Here is a 21,183-nt window from a genome sequence, read left to right as displayed (position 1 = left end):
TACAGTTTGATTCCAATAGCATGGGTTCAATTCTCAAGCAAGCTGAGGTAATCATGAACTGTTGACGTTTCGGCCTAGACCCGTTTCTGATGAAGGGTCTAGGTCTGAAACGTCAGCTTTTGTGCTCCTGAGATGCTGCTTGGCCTGCTGTGTTCATCCAGCTCCACACTTTGTTATCTTGGATTCTCCAGCATCTGCAGTTCCCATTGTCTGTGATCACAATTTTAACCTTCACTGCGAAGCCTCTTCCAGGATGCCTAGGCTGAAGAAGTTACCCTCCGGACCAACCTGAGGTTTTCTGATGAGGGGTCTTGGCCCGAAACATCAGCTTTTGTGCTCCTAAGATGCTGCTTGGCCTGCTGTGTTCATCCAGCCCCACACTTTGTTATCTCGGATTCTCCAGTATCTGCAGTTCCCATTACCTCTGAGATTATCATGAAGATCCCTACTTCTCAACACCTCCCCTCACCTGAGGTGTGGTGACTCACTGCCAATTGTCTCTCTCTCTCTCTCTCTCTCTCTCTAATGGCAGCTTTACCTTCAGTCATATATTAAAGAAGGAAACTTGAGTTAAAAATGTCAGTTTAGAAAGTTAACTTGTGTTATTGTACTTTTAATATCTTTGACATAACTGTATGATCTTAAATGATTAGTTATGGATATTTCTGGCCCTTGGTTTTTTTTGGTGATTTAGTCTTTGAACCTTGTGACTTCATGTGGATTGGCCATGCTAAATTGCCTATAGTGTTCAGGGGTGTTTAGATGAGGTGGGTTATAGGGGCTGGGTCTAGGTGGGATGCTCTGAGTTTCGGTGTGGAATTGTTGGGTCGAAAGGCCTGTTTCCACACTGTAGAGATTCTATGATTTCTATGAATCTATGATTCATTCTCTTGGCAAATACACACACTTTGGGATTCTCTCAACTGAGATCATAACACAGTCTCAGAAAAATTCAACTAACTCCCAGGACCAGAATCTCTGGGGCTGGGAGAATATTCCTGATTTCTCCAACCCTTTACCAAAAAGAGTGCTTCCCTCCTTCATACCTGATTCTAATTTTAAGCTTCATCCTCCCAGTTCTGGATTCCAAAACCCCTCCCTCACTCCCCACACACCACATTCTCTGTATCGATCCCTTCACAACCTTTGTGCATTTTAAACACCTTTTTGGGTTGAAGAACCCTCAGACTCCCTAACGCTGGCCTAGTTTATACAAAACTGGGGACCTCTTGGTTATTGAGATCTCCCTCCAGAATAAATTTGCTTGTCCTGCAGCCTTCTGCAACAGTGCAGGATCATCATCTCAACGTAACTTGGGGTGCCATTCCTCTATCATAACCCCTACGGGTTAATGGTCTTTAAATCACAGCCTAAACAGGGCCTAATATTCAGGGAGTTTGGCAGCGCTGTGGAAAAATCCCTGAACTGAGCTCATTTTCTGCCACAGAAAACTGTGTTGGGGCTTCCTGAAATGTATAATTCCCTCCCTGCATTCTTCAAGGCTATAATTACATGCTGCACTGCTATCAGTATAGGGAAGAGGGGAATAAAAGGCTGTTGAACATCATGCAAAAAAGAATCCCAGTGTTTTTTAGGGAATAAGCAGTAACAGATGGCCACTAATGAAGTGTTGAAATGTGATTAAAGAATAGTAAAGCAAAAATCAGGCATCTGCTCTGTGCAAAACCCACTGGCTGATTGGTACACAAATCATGTCAAGCAAAGGTCAGAGGGAGCAATACCACCCTTCACTCTGTTTCTCCACTTAATGAAAGCCCATGAGGGGGATGTGGTGATGAAATTGCTTTGTAGTAAGTGGGTGACTCGCAGTGAGATATAGCTGGGCTGTTGGCTTGAAGCCAGGTGATTAAGGCACTAAGGTCCTGTTGTTCACTTTACAGCAATGGATGGTCTCTCTCAGTCAGGCCAGTCTGCATCCACGAGCTGAACTGACAGTGCTTGATTTCACTGCTGATGTTTCTCGAAAGGAACACTGCACACCAGGCTGGAATGTCAATCTGTCTTGCAGAAGATGTTGCAGGTTCCCTCCTACTGTCTTTCACAATGTACTTGGAACTAAGTTTAGAATTAATAAAAATGCAGAAATGAGGTGTCTCAGTTCTAAATGAAAGTGCGAGTTTCTCGGCTCAGGATATGAGGGGAGGCAATGGCCTACCCAGAGACCCAGGTAATGCTCTGGGGACGCGAGTTTGAATCCTGCCACAGCAGATGGTGAAGTTTGGATTCAATCAAAAAATCTGGAATGAAAAGTGTATTGATGGTCACAAATTCACTGCTGCTTTTTATTGGAAAAACCTATTTGGCTCACTGATGCCCTTTAGGGAAGAAAACTACCTTCCTTGTCTGATCTACATGTAACTCCAGACCCACAGCAATGAGGTTGACTCTTAACTGTGCTCTGGGCACTTGGGATGGGCAATAAATGCTGTTCTAACCAATGGTGCTCACTTTAAATTAATTAAAAATTAAAAAATAATTCTCGATCAAAATGAGCAGGAGAGATTATGAGGTGGGTCAGGAATTAGCAGCGAAGCAGGTTTTGAGTTTTGAAACACTATGAGGCAAAAGGAAAACCGAGAGGGACCAGGGGATGCTAAACAATACTGTCCTGTGGGAAGTGATAATGGGAACTGCAGATGCTGGAGAATCCAAGATAATAAAATGTGAGGCTGGATGAACACAGCAGGCCAAGCAGCATCTCAGGAGCACAAAAGCTGACGTTTCGGGCCTAGACCCTTCATCCTGTGGGAAGCTGAGTTTGAGCAGGAAATGACATGAAGTCGCATAGAGTCTACAGCACAGACACATAAGAGCCTCCTGCACCTCACCTGCACTCCTTTCTCCTTCAAGTATTTATCACCACTAAGTACATCTGTGCTGTTTACTTTCTACGATTTCTTGAGGCAGTGAATTCCATTCACTCTTCTGGCTAAAGCGAACTTGCACCGTATTTCTTATCGTGGCTCGATTGCATTTACAATCCCTTCGCTTCTACCTTGCAAGAGGGAACATCTCTAAATTTGTCCTTTCAGAAACCCGTGTAAACTTAAAGACATTTAGAAGGTCATCCCTCAGCGTTCGCCTTTTGAAAGAAGAGAGCCTCAGACTGATTAGTCTTTCCTGACAATGAGATCCTGGCGGTCTACAACCATCCTTCTCTATCCGACAGCTCAGCAAGTCCCAATTTCAGCCGAGCGATGATTCGCTGAGGCCAAACAACACATGGGGCCTTTGTTTTCACAGAGTCGACAATGGTGTACAAGGAGGCCGTTTGGAGCATCGTGCGTGTTCCAGTTCCCTCCCCTGGTGCCAATCTCCTGTCTTTACCCCACATCTATCCAAATAATCATCCAATCCCCTCCTGAATGCCTCAGTTGGACTCATTCCCAACTCATTTCCAGGCAATGCATTCTGGACTCTAACGGCTCACAGTGTGAAAACACTTCCATGTCATTTTGTTTTGTTTGCACAACACATTAAATCTATGCCCTCTTAGTCATTTCTTTCTTTTATGAGCAGGAACAGCTTCACCCCCACCTACTCTGTGCAGCCGCTCACGATTTTGAAAACCTCTATCAAATAATCTCTCAGCCTGCTTCTCTCCGAGGACAACAGTCCCAACTTCTTCAATCTATCCAGAGAGTGTCTCCCCATTCAGACAGGAAGAGGAACAAAGGAAGGAACTTTGGGGAACAATAACAGCTGCAGTAATAATAAAGCATGGAGAGACATGAAGAGAAAGAACAGTGTGAGTCTGAATGGAAAAAACATTTGTTCAAAGCTAGCAAATGGGCTATATATATTAGTATATATTATTAAATATTATATTATATATATTGTATTTAATATATATTAAATTCTTTCAATCTCTAATCCTTTGATTCCCCAATGTCACCACTGCTTCCTTGTGGTAACCTTATAGATTCAAGAATTCATGCACTTTCTTTCTGAATGCTTCATAGTGCTCTTCACTGTCAGGGAAAGACGGCAATTGTTTCTGCGACATGTTTGTCGATCCCCACAGTGAGTGCTAATGTGGGAGTTGCAAATCTGCACCGTTACGCTGCAGTTTGGGGGTGACATTTGCCAATGTAAATTGCAATGAGTCACATACAACCAGCACTGAATAATTATTTCTTTCACACCAGCTCCAGCGTAAATTCCAGGCTCTCAGCTCAGCGAATTGCTTTGGGTGAAGTCTGTACTGAGACGGGCCAGGGGTATTGTCAACGTCTTTCATAGTCTTGTATACTCCTATGCACGGTGGCTCAGGGGTTAGCACTGCCCCCTCCCAACACCAGAGGCCTGGGTTTGATTCTGTCCTCGGGCGACTGTCTGCGGGGAGTTGGCACGTTCTCCCTGTGTCTGCGTGGGTCTCCTTCAGGTGCTCTGGTTTCCTGCCACAGTGCACAGATGTGCAGGTTGGGTGGATTGGCAATGGGAAACATAGGGGTGAGAGGGGAGTGGGGCTGGGTAGGGTGCTCTTCAGAGGGTTGGTGCGGATTTGATGGGCCAAATAGTTGGCTCCCATACTGTGGGATTCTGTGATTATGTTCACACATAAACCAAAAAGCCAGCTACAGATCCTATCTGAAGGTGCAACATGAAGTGTGCGGTTCTCCTGGCATTCTGAGAGAGGTGGGGGTTGGTTAGGGAGTCACAGTGGGGTAGTGAGATGGGGGGCATTGTTAAGACTGGTTGAGTTGGGGAGTGGAGTGTTTGATCTGTGGGATTCGGGTGGTAGGGGTCACAGATTGGTTATGGGGGAGTGGGTGGTGTTGCAGGGTAATGAAACCACGGGATCTGGAGATTGAGTCGGAGGAGGGGTGTTGGGTCAAGGAGGATTTGGCGTGGCAGGGGCCAGAGTAAGTCATAGGCAAGTCAAAGTTGGGTGAGGGGTCGATAATTGGGTGTGTAGGGTATTGGGGCCAGGGATGAGAGGTGAGGGGGTTGGAGGTCAGCTATTCATCTGATCAAAGGGTCAGTGATGACTCTATAAAGGGGAGATAACAAAGTGTGAAGCTGGATGAACACAGCAGGCCAAGCAGCATCTCAGGAGCACAAAAGCTGACGTCTCGGGCCTAGACCCTTCATCAGAGAGGGGGGTGGGGTGAGGGTTCTGGAATAAATAGCGAGAGAGGGGGGCACGGACCGAAGATGGAGAGAAAAGAAGATAGGTGGAGAGGAGAGTATAGGTGGGGAGGTAGGGAGGGGATAGGTCAGTCCAGAGAAGACGGACAGGTCAAGGAGGCGGGATGAGGTTAGTAGGTAGGAGATGGAGGTTTGCTTTCCGGAGAGACCACTCTCTCCGTGACTCCCTTGTTCGCTCCACACTGCCCTCCAACCCCACCACACCTGGCGCCTTCCCCTGCAACCACAGGAAGTGCTACACCTGCCCCCACACCTCCTCCCTCACCCCTATCCCAGGCCCCAAGATTACTTTCCATATTAAGCAGAGGAGCACATCTGCCAATGTGGTATACTGTATCCATTGTACCTGGTGTGGCTTCCTTTACATTCGGGAAACCAAGCGGAGGCTTGGGGACTGCTTTGCAGAACACCTCCGCTCGGTTCGCAATAAACAACTGCACCTCCCAGTCACGAACCATTTCAACTCCCCCTCCCATTCCTCAGACGACATGTCCATCATGGGCCTCCTGCAGTGCCACAATGATGCCACCCGAAGGTTGCAGGAACAGCACCTCATATTCCGCTTGGGAACCCTGCAGCCCAATGGTATCAATGTGGACTTCACCAGCTTCAAAATCTCCCCTTCCCCCACCGCATCCCAAAACCAGCCCAGCTCTTCCCCCCTCCCCCCACTGCATCCCAAAACCAGCCCAGCCTGTATCTGCCTCCCTAACCTGTTCTTCCTCTCACCCATCCCTTCCTCCCACCCCAAGCCGCACCTCCATCTCCTACCTACTAACCTCATCCCACCTCCTTGACCTGTCTATCTTCCCTGGACTGACCTATCCCCTCCCTACCTCCCCACCTATACTCTCCTCTCCACCTATCTTCTTTTCTCTCCATCTTCGGTCCACCTCCCCCTCTCTCCCTATTTATTCCAGAACCCTCACCCCATCCCCCTCTCTGATGAAGGGTCTAGGCCCGAAACGTCAGCTTTTGTGTTCCTGAGATGCTGCTTGGCCTGCTGTGTTCATCGAGCTTCACACTTTGTTATCTTGGATTCTCCAGCATCTGCAGTTCCCATTATCTCTGATACTATAAAGGGGAAAGACAGCTTTATAATTTAACAAGTGTTAAAATAGGTTTCATTCTCTCTAGCACTTCCTGCGCTGAATAATCAGGTAACTAAGTCTCTGTGCTAACTCAAACCTTTTTGAAAGATTCCAAAGGCTGGATAATTGCCGATTGCACGTTTCAGCTTTGCAGGCAATTCCTGCAGAGCCCACTATGTGGGGCTATCCCCGTATTGTGCTGAGTCACAAATCCAGTGACCATTCTTCTATTAAGAGGACGTGTCTCACCATGTGACTCAGAGAGGACAAGCAAAAGGCCGCCTTTGCATCTACACTTGGCTCTCACATTATTTGTTCTTGAATGGGGCATGAGCATCTCTGGGAATGCCAACGCTTATTGCTCATGCCTCGATGGGTGAGAAACTGAACAGCTCTCTCTGCCATTTCAGAGAGAAATTAAGAATTTCATTTGCTGCTTGGGTCAGACTAGGTATGGATGGTAGACCATGGGCCAGATCATTACAATTGATCAGAAACTCAGCTTGACTTGCCACATCAACACAAACATTTCAAGAGCAGGTCAGAGGCTAGGAATACAATGGGAGAAACTTACCTCCTGAGTCCCAAAACCTGTCTACCGTCTACAAGGCATAAGTCAGGAGTGTGATGGAATATTCCCCACTTGCCTGGAAGGGTGTAGCTCCAACAATACTGTAGAAGCTTGACACCATCCAGGACAAAACAGCCCCCACTTGATTGGCATTACATCTACAAGCATCCACTCCCTCCATCACTGATGTTCAGTAGGAGCAGTGTGTACCCTACAAGATGCGCTGCAGAAATTCACGAAAGGTTCTCGGACAGCACCTTCCAAACCCACAACCACTTCCATCTGGAAGGACAAGGACAGCAGATACATGGGAGCACCACCCCCTGCAAGTTCCCCTCCAGGCCACTCACCCTTGGAAATATATCGCCGTTCCTTCACTGTCGCGGGGTCAAAATCCTGGAATTCCCTCCCTAAGGGCATTGTGGGTTAACCCACAGCAGGTGGACTGCAGCGGTTCAAGAAACAGCTCACCATCACCTTCACAGGGCAACTAGGGACGGGCAATAAATGCTGGGCCCAGCCAGTGATGCCCACATCCCATCAGTAAATAAAAATATATTTCCTTCTCTAAAGTAAACCAGATAGATTCAGACAACTGTACAGCATGGAAACAGACAGTTTGTACCAACTCCTTCATGCCGACCAGATACCTTAAACTAATCTAGTCCCATCTGCCAGTATTTGGCCCATATTCCGCTATAGAGTCGTGGAGCTGTACAGCATGGAAACAGATCCTTTGGTCTGACTTGTTCAATTTTTTCTCCCCCCAGCAAACAACAGTGGTTACACAATCATCATTCAATTAGCTTTTAATTCCAGGACTTTTTTTCACTGAATTCAAATGCTAGCATCTGTCATGGTGAGATTTGAATCCTCGATCACAGAACATCAGTCTGTGATAGCCCAATGACATTACCAACGCACTACCACCTCCACACTGAATAGGAACCAAGTGTGGAATTTGAAGATTCTTATAAAATTACACAGCGATGCCAGGGGAATGATTGCAGAAGGTTCTGACATCCTCTGTGCACATAGCTCCAGAGACTCTGCAACACCTTTTTTCACACTTACCATCTGGCTTGAACAGAATCACCCTGAGGCAGAAATGATGACATTTTCTGACATTTACATTTCTACAATGCTTTATATTTCCATGCTACACGGTCTATTACTCTCACTGCTTACCAACACTGGGAATATTTGGGATCCATCTTCCCAGGTGAGGGAGCAAAAAAACTATTTGGAGATTGGTGCCAATTTTGGAGATAGTTGGCAAGAGAGAAAAATGCCTCAGCTGGCCGCAGTCAGACCAAAGGGGTAGAAATGGCACTTAAATAAAGTCCTTGCCTTCATGAAGTGTTTGAACAAACCTGTGTAACTAATTAATACGTGTACAAGTTATTGTAAAACAGCCACACAGTGTGGGTTCAGGTACAACAAAACAGTCCAGCTGGGCAGACGGCCAAGCAATGTAACTCACATCTAGGGTAAGGCAGCTCATCACACATTGTTTGTTAAAAAAAAACACACACACACATGGGTAACTTGCTTGGGAAAAATACAGGGAAAATCTAACCTCTCAAGGGCAACAACTTTAGTTGCCAGGGAAACTGACAACCAACTCTGTCAGCGGTGCATTCATTTTTCTCACATTATTCCCTGAGAATGTAAATGATTTCATAAAAGTTTCCTGCAGAAACCAGAAAAAAAAAGTTGTTTGGAGATAGTAGGAACTGCCGATGCTGGAGAATCTGAGATAACATGATGTTGAGCTGGACGAACACAGCAGGCTGAGCAGCATCAGAGGAGCAGGAAGGCTGACGTTTCAGGTCTGGGCAGTTCTTCAGAGAGTCAGGGGTGGGCGTGGTTGTTGGCCATGCGGTAGGTATGGTAGTGTCCCTACCTCTGAGCCAGGAGACCTGGGTTTGAGTCCTGCCTGCCCCAGAGATATGTTCCAACGTCTCTGAGACAAGGTGATGAGGAAAATCTCTAGAAACTGGTGGAATGAGGCAGAATTTCAGCAGCTATGATCTCATGACCAAGGGATGCCTCCTGGCTATATCAAGAAGCCCCTGGGACATGTGATGTGCACAGGAGGAGCAGGGGCTAGGCTCATCCTGCTCAGCATCATTCCTGTGTCATCGAGAGTAGCAGGTCTGCTTCAAAAAACTTGTATTACGCTCCTAAGTTTGGGGGTCCTTTCTCCACTTCAGATCCCAGAATAGTCCCAATGTCATGTCCACTCTGCAAATCCAATTTAATCAGTCATAATCTCTCCGTTTAATTTTGATAAATAGTGTTGTTTTTCCTCCTACCTACAATTGTTAGCAAAGGAAAGCGAAAAATTGCATTCCCATAGCACCTTTCTGACCTTCGGATATGTCAAAGCACCTTACAGCAAATGACCCGAAATGTGCTCGCCATAATGAAAGATACAGGGAATCAATTTACGCACAGTAAGCTCCCACAAACAGCAATGAGATAGTGACCAGATAATCTGCTGTGCTTTGAGGAAAAGTTACTGGCCAGGACACTGTAGAAAAAATCGTTGCTCTTGCTTTGTGTGTGATCACTTGAGAGGGCAGATGTTTAACATTTCCTCAAAAGGTCAGCACCTGCAACAGTGCAGCAATCCTCTGGTTGGCACTGGGAGTGTCAACCCAGACTTTGTGCTGACATCGTCCTGCCTTGAACGCAATTTAGGCTTGCGCTCTTTTTACAAATGAACTCTTTCTGTTTCATCCTGCCCATTCACTTACCAGCCTGGGCTGCTATATCAGTGAAAGTACCATCTCCGTTGTTCTTAAAGAGGAAGTTCGGCCCATTCTCATTGTCGCAGAATATATCGGAGCTGCTGGAGCTGACGATAGGCCCGACCACAACTCCACGGCCACCTGGGATGGAGGAAGAAGGGGAGAGATAAAACATAGGCAGTAGTAGTGGTAACACAGTGTGGAGCTGGAGGAACACAGCAGGCCAGTCAGCATCAGAAGAGCAGGAAAGCTGACGTTTTGAGTCAAGACCCTTCTTCAAATTTCTGTAAAGGGTCCCGACCCGAAGCATCAGCCTTCCTGCTCCTCTGATGCTGCCTGGCCTGCTGTGTTCCTCCAGCTCCACACTGCGTTATCTCTGACTCCAGCATCGGCAGTTCCTACTATCTCTCAGTAATAGTGGTGTTGTGCATTTTGTCCACTGGAGGCCATCATACATACATGTACCAGCAGAGGGAGTCTGCTAAAATGGGATGATAAAGAATCCATGTTGAACAGCTGGTGTAGTTCTAATTCTGTCTGTCTCTGACTGAATATATAACTGTTTCTACATCAAGAATGTCGCAACCGGTTGGGGGTGTCAACAGTTTATATATAGAGAAAGAAACAACTGCTGTAACTGCAGTGGCAGAAAACTAAATACAGTTTATTAGATGTTCACAGCTTGTGGGCATGTCCTGCACTCGAGGGGACATTCATAGAATCCCTACAGAGGAGAAGCAGGCCATTCAGCCCCTTGAGTCCACACTGACCCTCTGAAGAGCATCCACACCCCCACCTCATCCCTGCATTTCCCAAGTCTAATGTACCTCGGCTGCACATCGCTGGGCACTATGGGTAATTTAGCACAGCCAACCCACCCTACCCTGCACATCTTTGTACTGTGGGAGGGAACCGGTGAATCCAGAGGAAGCCCACACAGACACAGGGAGAATGTGCAAACTCCACACAGACAGTTGCCTGAGGGTGGAGTCGAACCTTGGTCCCTGGTGCTGTGAGGCAACAGTGCTACCGAGGTGTTGTGCTGCCCCTATTGGACGATGTTGGAGGGCACTAAATTAAGAAGACAGAAAGTAAGGAGGCATGGGATTCAGGGAAATTTGGCTGTCTGGATACAGAATTGGCTGTCCAATAGAAGACAGAGGGTGAAAGTAGATGGAAAGTATTCAGCCTGGAGCTTGGTGACCAGTGGTGTTCCACAGGGATCTGTTCTAGGACCTTTGCTCTTGGTGATCTTTATAAATAACTTGGATGAGGAAGTGGAAAGGTGGGTTAGTAAATTTGCCGATGACACAAAGGGTGGTGGAGTTATGGATAGTGTGGGGGACTGTTGTATGTTGCAACGGGACATTGGCAGGATGCACAGCTGGGCAAAGAAGCAGCAGATGGAATTCAACCCAGAAAAGTGTGAAGTGATTCATTTTGGAAGGTCAAATTTGAATGCAGAATACAGGGCTAATGGCAGGATTCTCGGCAATGTGGAGAAACAGAGGGATCTAGGGGTCCACGTCCATAGATTCCTCAAAGTTGCTACCCAAGTAGATGGGTTTGTAAAGAAGCCATATGGTGTGTTGGCTTTCATTGGCAGGGGAATTGAGTTTAAGAGCTGTAAGGTTATGCTGCAGCTCTATAAAACTCTGGTTAGACCACACTTGGAATATTGTGTTCAGTTCTAGTCTCCTCATTATAGGAAGGATGCGAAAGATTTAGAGAGGGTGCAAAGGAGATTTATCAGGATGTTCCCTCGACTGGAGGGCAGATCTTATGATGATAGGTGGAGGGAGCTAGGATTTCTCTCATTGGAGTAAAGAAGGGTGAGAGGTGACATGATAGAGGTGTACAGGATGATGAAAAGCATAGATAGAGTGGAGAGCCAGAGACTTTTTTTTCCCACGTCAGAAATGATTATCACAAGGAGACATAATTTTAAGGTGACTGGAGGAAGGCATGGGGAGATGTCAGAGGTATGTTCTTTACACAGAGTGTGTTGGTCGTGTGGAATGTGCTGCTGGCAGTGGTAGTGGAATCAGGTACTTTAGGGGCTGTTAAGCGACACTTGGATAGGCATAACGATGATAGTAAAATGAAGGGTAGGCAGGTTAGTTTGATCTTAGAGTATGATAATAGATCGGCACAACATCATGGGCCGAACGGCTTGTACTGTGCTGTACTGTTCTATGTTCTTGATCTAACCATCAATTAAGAGTAGAAGTAGGCCATCAGCATTCTACCATTCAATGAGATCGTGGCTGATCTGTTCATTTTTCAAATTCCACATTCTCATCTATCCTTGAAAACCACTGACTACCCTGCCTATCAAGAATCTAATTACTTCCACCTCGAAAATATTCAATGACCCCTCCTCCAGTGACAGGCAGAGGGTTCAAAACGTGCACAATCCCTTGGAGAGAAGAATTTTCCCCTCATCTCCATGCTAAAAGGCATCCCTAACCTTAAAACAGCACCCCCAATTCCTGGGGTAACACACAAGAGGCAACATTCCACGTGACCTGTCAAAACCACTCAGGATCTTATACATTTTCATCATCATCCTTTGCTCTACGAAACTTCAAAGGAAACAAACCTAGCCTGCCCAACCAATCCTCACAGAGTAGCCCACTCTATAGAACAAGTTCTGCACAGAGATGGTGAAAGCATGTTAATTAAATCAAATTCACATTAAATTTCTTTTAGAAAATAGCATTTTGGGGCACATTACAAATGGGTGATAAGACGTATGACTGAGTGCATCGCTGCCTGGGAATCGGATTTTGGAATAAATAGGGATAACGCTGAAAATACCAGGCAGCTGATGGTCATGTGCACAGAGAGAAACAGAGTTCATATTGAAGCTAGAATTGCATTTCTAGAAGACCATAAAATATAGGAGCAGAATTAGGCCATTCAGCCCACTGCATCTACTCCACCATTCAATACGATCGATATGTTTCTCATTCCCATTCTCCCACCTTCTCCTAATAATCTTTGATGCCCTTACTAATTAAGAATCTATCTCTATCTTAAATATACTCAATGACTTGGTCTCCGCAGCATTCCGCTATATTTGTTTGTTGGGAAAATTGCCTGAAGATTTGAGGCAGAATGAGATCCTGGGCTTTCAGGTCAGAGTGGGATTAATTCCGGTTTGCTTCAGCTAAGAGTCTGCAGAGCTACAATAGACTTAATGGCCTCCTGCTCAGCTGTACACCTCAAAATGCCCTTTTGCTGGTAAATTTCAACGAAGGCCCAAAGCTCATGGTGGTTTATCGGGAGAAGGCAGCAGGACATGGCCGTGAAACACAGTAGCCATGACCAAATGACAGAGCACACTCAATAAGCCAAATGGCCTAATTGTGCTCCTACATCTCATGGTCTTGAGGTGCAGCACACTGCTATGGTTGAGCAGCATGAACTGAAGTTCTTTTTTAAATGCCCTAAACTCCTCACCTTTTCTGCCCCTTTTAAACCAAGCATCACAGGAAACTAAATCAGGCAGCACGTTCTCATACAAGTATCAAAAAAAAAGGAAAATTTTCCCCAGAAGGTTCCAGAAGCTGAACATCAATTGAAGACCGAGATTGTTGAAGTCGTCCTGGGATACGGAGCTAAGGTGGGCAGTTGAAATTCAGACACAAATCATCCTTGGCTCTAAGTGAATGGTGATCAGGCCTGAACAAACTGTGCCTTAATTCCCCAAATGCCAGCATGGGTCAAGATTTAGTTGGCAGAGAATGACAAAATATCATGGATTGTTTGCAGAAGTTTACTCACTGGAGGTGCACGCAGAGTCATAGAGTCACGCACCACAGAAACAGGCCCTTCAGTCCAACCAGCCCATACCAACCATGATATCAACCTTAACCTGCCTGAGTTGGCCCATATCCCTCCAAATCTTTTTCATTCTTATACTTATCCAAATGCCTTTTGAATATTGTAACTGTATCTGAAACCATCACTTCCTTTGAAAGTTTATCCACAAACGAACCTCTGTGTAAAAAAGTTGCCTCTCAGGCCCTATTTAAATCTTTCTCCTCTTGCCTGAAACATATACCTTAGTCTTGAAATCCCCCATGCTAGGGAAGAAGCACCCACCATTCACCTTATCTATGCCCCTCCTGAATTTATAAAACTTTATAATGTCAGCCCTCAGTCTCCTTCACTTCAGTGAAAAACATCCCAGCCTGTCCAGTCTCCCCTTATAACTACCTTCCATTCCAGGCAATATTCTGGTAAATCTTTTCTGAACCCTCTCCAGTTTAATAACATCCTTCCTATAACTGGGCGACCAGAACTGGACGTAGTACTCCTGAAAAGGCCTTGCCAAAATGAAGAGACAACAAGGAGAAGGTTAACGTTTGTGATCTTTGGGTAAAGTTGCCTTAGTTTTCCAAGATCATAGGGCTGCTCTCTCATTCGAGAGAAAACTGGTGGTGGCTTAACCTGGGGGTCACTATGTTTCAGGTGAGGGGTGGGGTTGAGAAGGGCAGTCCTTCAGGGTAACCTCAGCTAATGGGGGAATTGAACCCGTACTGTTAGCAGCACAGATCAGCTGTCCAACTGATGGAGCCAACCACCAACCCCGCGCCCCCCCCCCCCCCGCGCCCCCCCCCCCCCCCCCGCGCCCCCCCCCCCCCCCCCCCCCGCCGTCAACTAACAGACCCACTGTTGGTCCCTTTACATACGCTTAACCAGCCTGTCCAGCCACACCTCTGGTACAGGTTGGGCTTGAGGACAGACCTCCTGCCCTAGAGGTAAGGATACTATTACTGCACCATAAGAGTCCCTATTGACCCCCGTGTGCTAATGGAGCAGCTCTGAGTCTATGCCTTGTGAGCAAAACAACATGTTCTTACAGAATTAACAAATCTGTTCCTTTCATGTAAGGGTATCCTGAATGAATAGGGCAAGAGAGAACTGCATTTGCAATGAGAATTAACAGTAATGAAGACGCACAGTAACTTATGGAGAAATTATGACAGAAGATAGTCATTGATAAGATAGTCATTGCCCAAAATTATGGTACAGAAAAGAATTCCTTAAACAGAATTTCAAATTAATTCCTTGAAGACAGCAAGTCCTGAAGATTGTCAAATACAGAATGAGGGAGCCGTGCAAAGTTCCCTAAATAAAGGCTTAGATTTCAAAAGCATACTATTGCCCAGAAGATGATGGCACACTTATTGAGAATATCTAATTCTAGGTAGTTATTGAGTTTTTATGTTATAGCTAGAGGCTAGATAGGCTGGGACTTTTTCCACTGAAGCGTAGGAGGTTGAGAGGTCACCTTACAGAGATCTATAAAACCATGAAGGATATAGATAAGGTGAACGGCAGGTGTCTTTTCCCCAGGGTGGGGGCACTCAAGACTATCCGGCTTATTTTTAAGGTGAGGGGAGAAAGATTTTTAAAAAATACATGAGGGACATTTTTATTTACATAGAGGATGGCTCATGTGTGGAATGAACTTCCAGAGGAAGTAGTGGATGTGGGTACAGATACAACATGTAAAAGACATTTGGATGAATACATGCATAGGAAGGGTTTGGAGGGATATGGGCCAGGAGCGGGCAGGTAGGACTAATTTAGTTTGGAATTATGGTCGGCATAGACCAGTTGGACCGAAGCATCTGCTTCCATGCTGCATGCCTCTCTGACTTTGCAAGGGAAATCACGGTGTTGACGTGAATGTAGTGGAGATTTATTAGTCGGGTATTGGAAAAGGGAACTAGTTAGCCGGACAGCAGAAATCTACCAACAGTGTGGGTTCAATTCCCATGACAGCTGAGGTTATCATGAAGGACTCTCCTTATTCAGCCTTCCCTCACCCAAAGCATGGCGACCCTCAACAGTAGGAGTGTCTCACTCTGTCATGAGGAAGCACCTTTGGGACCATGGAGGGCTTGCTGGAGGGAGAAGACCATGTAGAATCTAAGTTTGATCTCCTTAGAGCAGGACAGGTTTAAGAACTGTTTAACATGAAAACGGGGTTTGATAAGGATAAGTTAGTGAAAAGAGGGTGTAGATTTAAAGGAGAGACAAGAATCCTTTCAGAAAGGCAGGCTACTTCAGTTAAGATTTTCAAAATGATTTGAATCTGTATTTGATGACGAAAAAGCGATTTGATTTGTTAGATACAGTGAAATGTATTGTTTTGGGACCTATACACGCAAATTACACCATACATAAGGACACCAGGGTAACAGAACCGAATACAGAATGTAGTGTTACAGCCACAGAGAAAGATCAGTTTGAATATATGAGAGAAACTAAAAGAACGGTGGATGCTGCAAATCAGACACAAAAATAGAAATTGCAAGAAACGCTCAGCAGGTCTGGCAGCACCTGTGGAGAGAAATCAGAGTTAACGTTTCGGGTCGAGTGACCTTTCCTCAGAAAGTCTTATAAAAGGTTGGGAGAGAGTATAACTGGAGTGGGAGAGATTATGTTGGCTTCTTTCCTGAGGTAGTTATAGTAAGTATTGATGGAGTTAATGGATGGATAGTTTGTTTCTGTGATGAACTGGGATGTGTTCACAACTGTCTGTATTTCTGTTGGTCTTGGGTAGAAGAGTTGCCATAACCAAGCTGTGATGCATCCAGATAGGATGTTTTCCAACAATCATCTATTAAAAATTGCTAAGAGTCACTGTGGACACAGTGAATTTCCTTAGCCTTCTGAGGAAGGAGAGGCATTGGGTGCTTTTTTGGCTGTAACATTGACATGGATGGACCCGGACAGACATGGTGATACAGATTTTTGGTGATTTGCAGGGAAGTGAGAAATGTAAGATGGCAACATGGCAGTAGATTAGGGCTTTGAAGCCAGAACTTGTCCACTCCGTCTGTTTTTCTTATCAATTCTTTCACATTTTCCTTTTTCGCCCTTTTATTTTACTTAACTCTCGTTGAGGAGCTCAGTTATGGTGACAGCATCAGCACTGGGGAGCGACCCCGGCGCGGTCACGCGGCAGCGAGTTCTAGGTTCCCAGCGCCTTCTACATCATCAAGGTGGTCCTAGACTAGGGCCATTTCATGGCTGCCGTCCCCCCAGCGGCATCCGAGTGCCAGCACAGATTGACGGGAAGTGGACGAGAATTTAGGTCTAGCAGGACACCTGGCAGCATCAGCAGAGGCTGTATCGGTGAGGTGGGCCCAAAGCGGGGTCAGCACGGCAGCAGAGATGAGCTTGGGCCGATGCAGCATCAGTAGCATCTGGATGGGCAAGGTCCACCGAGGACGAGTAGCAGCGAGGGCATCGATGGGTGGCAAGAAAGCGCCAAAGGGTGGGCAACTTCCATTCCAGTGCAGCAAAAGGGCCACAGGCCTGGCCACTAGGCCCATGGTGCATGGCAGGGCACTTAACCGGAAGGGCTGCAAAATCGAACACTTTTTCTTTATTTTTCTGCGTCTGCATGTTTCAGTTTTTTTGTGTTTAAGATGGCACCAGAGAGTCGTGGCATTATGCAACACTTTTCACTGTATTTCGTTAACGCGTAACAATAAATAAGTCAAACCAAATCAAAAATTGAACAGGTCTTTCAAAGGGCCAGCAAGACATAATAAGCCAAATGGTTTCCCTCTGTAATGCAGGGATTCTGTCATTTGCCACCAGCACACTAGTATTTCTCGGCAGAATATCTTGCTTGTCAATGACCACATAAGCACACAAAGCCATAAACATCCCCTGGCAATTTAGAATCCAGTTACATCGGCATGGACCACAGAATGCATAATTAACCAATAATGATTATCGTTCACTAATTTATCAGTCATTAGTAGTAATTAGGGGCCAGTGACCTTTCTCTCCGATCACAGCCAACTTTCTGAGGAGTTAAATGTTGTGAACTCGGCTCCATATAGACTGATGCTTCTCTCCTGCTCTGGCAGATGTGAGAGACACATGTGCCAAATTACATATTCAAAGGTTCCAACTTGGATATAGAAGCGGACCGAATGGGAACAGAAATGTCAATAATCGACAACAAAGGGCTCTTCAATGGCAATTTTCTTTCGCACCTCCAGAGCGAGGCATTTTATTGTCGAGGCGTATTTTTTGAGTTTTATTCAAAATTTCGTCAGAATTATGCCAGTGAATTTTGCTTGAGTGCACACTCTGTACATACAGAGACAATATGACTCGTGTTCACTCTCTCCTTTGTCATATCTGCCCCTGTGTCTGAACAGTTGGGCTGACTGAGCCATTGAGGATTTGGCCTCAGAGTAGGAACATTTTGTTTCATTTGTCTGACGGATGACTCTAATAAAGCCAACATTTTTTTTCCGAATCTGACTGCCTTTTAGAAGGTGGTGCTGTGTGCAATTCAGTGGTTTGCTCAGCCTGTAAAGAGAGTAGTTAAGAGTCAGCCACATTTGCTGTGGGCCTGGAGTCACGTGTCAGCGGGGCTAGGTAAGGACTGCAGATTTCCTTTCCTTAGGGATCTGAGTGAACCAGATGAATTTTTAGCACAACCCCACAGTTTCATGATAACAAATTACTGATGATAACTCTTTATCTCACATCTGCTGGAAGAATTGAACTGAGTTTTCCCACAGCTGCCTCGGTTGTATGGATTCCTTGTCTGGAATTTTTACGAGTGCAGTGCCATTCACTAATCTAATGCAACTGAGATGCTAGCTAAGCCAATTTAAGGGTGGTTTGAGTGCCGAGCTCATTTGAGTGGGTATGGAGTCTTGCAGAGGCCAGACACAATAAGGATGCTTCATTAACATCAGATGGCATTGTAAGATAAACAGTTAAAGAGATTATCTTTCCTTGGACCATTCATCAGCCCGAGAATTCCGAGTCGTACAGTGGTTCAATATGGAAACAGATCCTTTGGTCCAACTCGTCCATGCTGACCAAATATCCTAATCTAACCCAGTCCCATTTGCCAGCATTTGACACATATCCCTCTAAACCCTTCCTATTCATGTGCAAATCCAGATGCCTTTCAAAAGTTGCAATTGTATCACCTCCGCCACTTCCTGTGGCAGCTTATTCCATACACGCACCACCCTCTGTGTGAAAAAGTTGTCTCTTACGTCCCTTTTATATCTTTTCCCTTTCACCTTAAACCGATGCCCTCTAGTATCGGACTCCTCTACACTGGGGATAAATTTTTTGGCTATTCACCCTATCTATGCCTCTCATGATTTTACAAACCGCTACTTGGTCACCTGTCAGCCTCCAATAGTCCAGGGATAAGAGCCCCAGTCTAATCAGCCTGTCTTAATAACTCAAACTCTTCAAGCCTGGCAACATCCTTGTAAATCTTTCCTACACCCTCTCTAGTTTAACAATATCCTTCTTATAGAAGGGTGACCAGAATTGCATGCTGTATTCTAAAATTGGCCTCAACAATGTCCTGTATAGCCACAACATGACCTCCCAACTCCTACACTCAATGCCCTGACCAATGAAGTCAAGCGTACCAAACACCTTCTTCACTGCCCTGTCGATCTGCAACTCCACTTTCACGGGACTATGCACCTGCTTCCCTCAGTCTCTTTGTTCAGCGAAACTCCCCAGGGCCCTACCAATTATCTAAGTCCTGCTCTGATTTGCTTTGCCAAAATGCAACACCTCACATTTATGTAAACTAAACTCCAACAGCCAATCCTCAGCCCCTTTGGCCCATCTGTTCGATGTCCCGTCGTTGGGCTTCCATCAATGCTGAGGAGGATACAGAGCAAATGAGGCCTCTGCCAGCAGTGATGCACAGCAACAGTCGATGTGGTTGTTTGGGTCAGAGCATGTGTGACAATATAAATGGGTTCACAGTTTGGAACGTGGTCAGAAAATCTTGGAGAGTCTGAGGGGAGGGTTGTTGAATAAATGTTGCACAATCAGTATGTCAGTATTCCTTTAAGAGACATGCACTTGATATCATCACTGCATCACTACAGGTAACCCAAGAGTACAAAGATCTCAGACTCCATCTTAACTGAAGCCACATGAAGCATTGCATTCCATTAAAAGCAGACTGGTCTGTTCTAAATTAAAAGTTTAATGCTAGCCCAAACTCTAATTTGTCTGAGGAATACAATGTTTGCAGGTAACCTAGTTGCAATAGTTGTCTGTTGGATTCTTCAATACCACACTATCAATGGTAAGGCCATTTGGCCCATCAAGTCCACTCCGCCATTTAAATCATGGCTGATGGGCATTTCAACTCCACTTCCCTGCACTCTCCTTGCAGCCCGTACGACCAAAAGGCGACTCTCAATCTACACTAATCTCACTTTCCAGCGCTTGGCCCATGCCCTTCAACATTATGACGCTTCAAGTCCTCATCCAAGTACTATTTTAATGGCTGTGAGATTTCCCACCACCTCAGCTATCCTCTCAAGCACTGCATTCCAGACTTCCTTCACCCCCCGAGTGAAAATGTTTCCTCAAATCTGTTCGAAACCTTCTGCCTTTTATCTTAAAATCATGCCGCCCTCTTACTGACTCTTCAACTCAGCGGAACTTCCTATCCACCCTGTCCATGGCCCCGTGTAATCTCGAACACCACTGTCAGGTTCCCACTGCAAACTTCTCTGCCCCAAAAAAAGTCAATCTGAGTTTATCCCACCACTCTCCAATTGCTAAGGAGACATCCTGGTGAATTGCATCACTCCACCACACCGTTCCAGTGCCTCTTGTCTGTCCTAACGCAATTGTTGGACACCACATTCTAGAAAGATGTGTTCACAAGTCTTGCCCAACACTTCGGGATCTTGGTCACTGTATAATGCCTGAGAGCGTGTACAACATATATACAGGGAATATGCATCTTTACTTGTGGCAGCTGTGTGCAGTTTACAGTGGAATTGACACAGTACTCCATGAGACTCCCAGTTACTGATTGCCACGATTTAATGCACTGCTCTCAATTGAAAAGAGAGAGAGAGAGAGAGAGAGAGAGAAATGAAAATGAATTAACAGCAGCTGTTGGAACAAGTACCATTAAATGACAAATTGGCCTGCTGAAATTTTCCTTCGAATCAAATATTCCATTTAGTTTTTATTAGGAGGCCAGTTTGTAAAATACAAAAGGAGAAAAAAAAAATCAATGATCGAAATCGATGCAAATTGTGCAAGGGTGGATGAAAAGAGACATCTAGCACTTACTCCAGGAGACAGGACCAGAGACTTTCAGATCAGAAGCAGTTACCCAGAAAATCCACAATATCATTTATACCTCCCTCCGTGCCCTAACTGACATTGTACAGAGTTGCAACATCAGAATCAGCCCAGCAAACCTTCAGGCATGCATTATATTACGTTGAAGTGGTTAACGGTCTTTTTTACAGCTTCTTGCACACCTGTCTCCTCCTCCTCTATCTTTCTCTCCATTCTCTCTTTTCGTGTCTTTTTCCAGACTTTCTTCATCTCTGCAATCTCTCTCCCATCTTTCTTCCATTTTTCTGCTTCTCTCAACATCCTCTTCTTCGGTTCCACACTTGGACTCAAACAGCACGAAAACAGACCCTTCGGTCCAACCAGACCATGCTGACCACCATCCCATCCTAAACTAGTCCCACCTGGCTGCTCCTGGCCCATATCCCTCCAAACCTTTCTTATTCATGTA

General features: G+C 45.5%; 1 protein-coding gene across 3 annotated transcripts in view; it reads right to left on the bottom strand.

Moving 5' to 3' along the window:
* Positions 1–21,183, bottom strand: part of crtac1b (cartilage acidic protein 1b) — a 281,745-nt gene that overhangs the window by 106,146 nt on the left and 154,416 nt on the right. For 2 of the 3 annotated variants that reach the window (XM_048550806.2, XM_048550807.2), the window contains exon 6: positions 9,597–9,731. The exons of the other annotated variant lie outside the window; for it this stretch is intronic. In XM_048550806.2, the coding sequence (XP_048406763.2) occupies positions 9,597–9,731 (135 nt within the window). The remainder of the gene's footprint in view (positions 1–9,596; positions 9,732–21,183) is intronic. 3 annotated transcript variants of the gene reach the window in all.

Source organism: Stegostoma tigrinum, chromosome 20, assembly GCF_030684315.1.
Source record: "Stegostoma tigrinum isolate sSteTig4 chromosome 20, sSteTig4.hap1, whole genome shotgun sequence".
NCBI classification, from domain to species: Eukaryota; Metazoa; Chordata; class Chondrichthyes; order Orectolobiformes; family Stegostomatidae; genus Stegostoma; species Stegostoma tigrinum.
The sequence above is the reverse complement of the archived record's forward strand: the minus strand, read 5'-3'. Positions and strand labels throughout refer to the sequence as shown.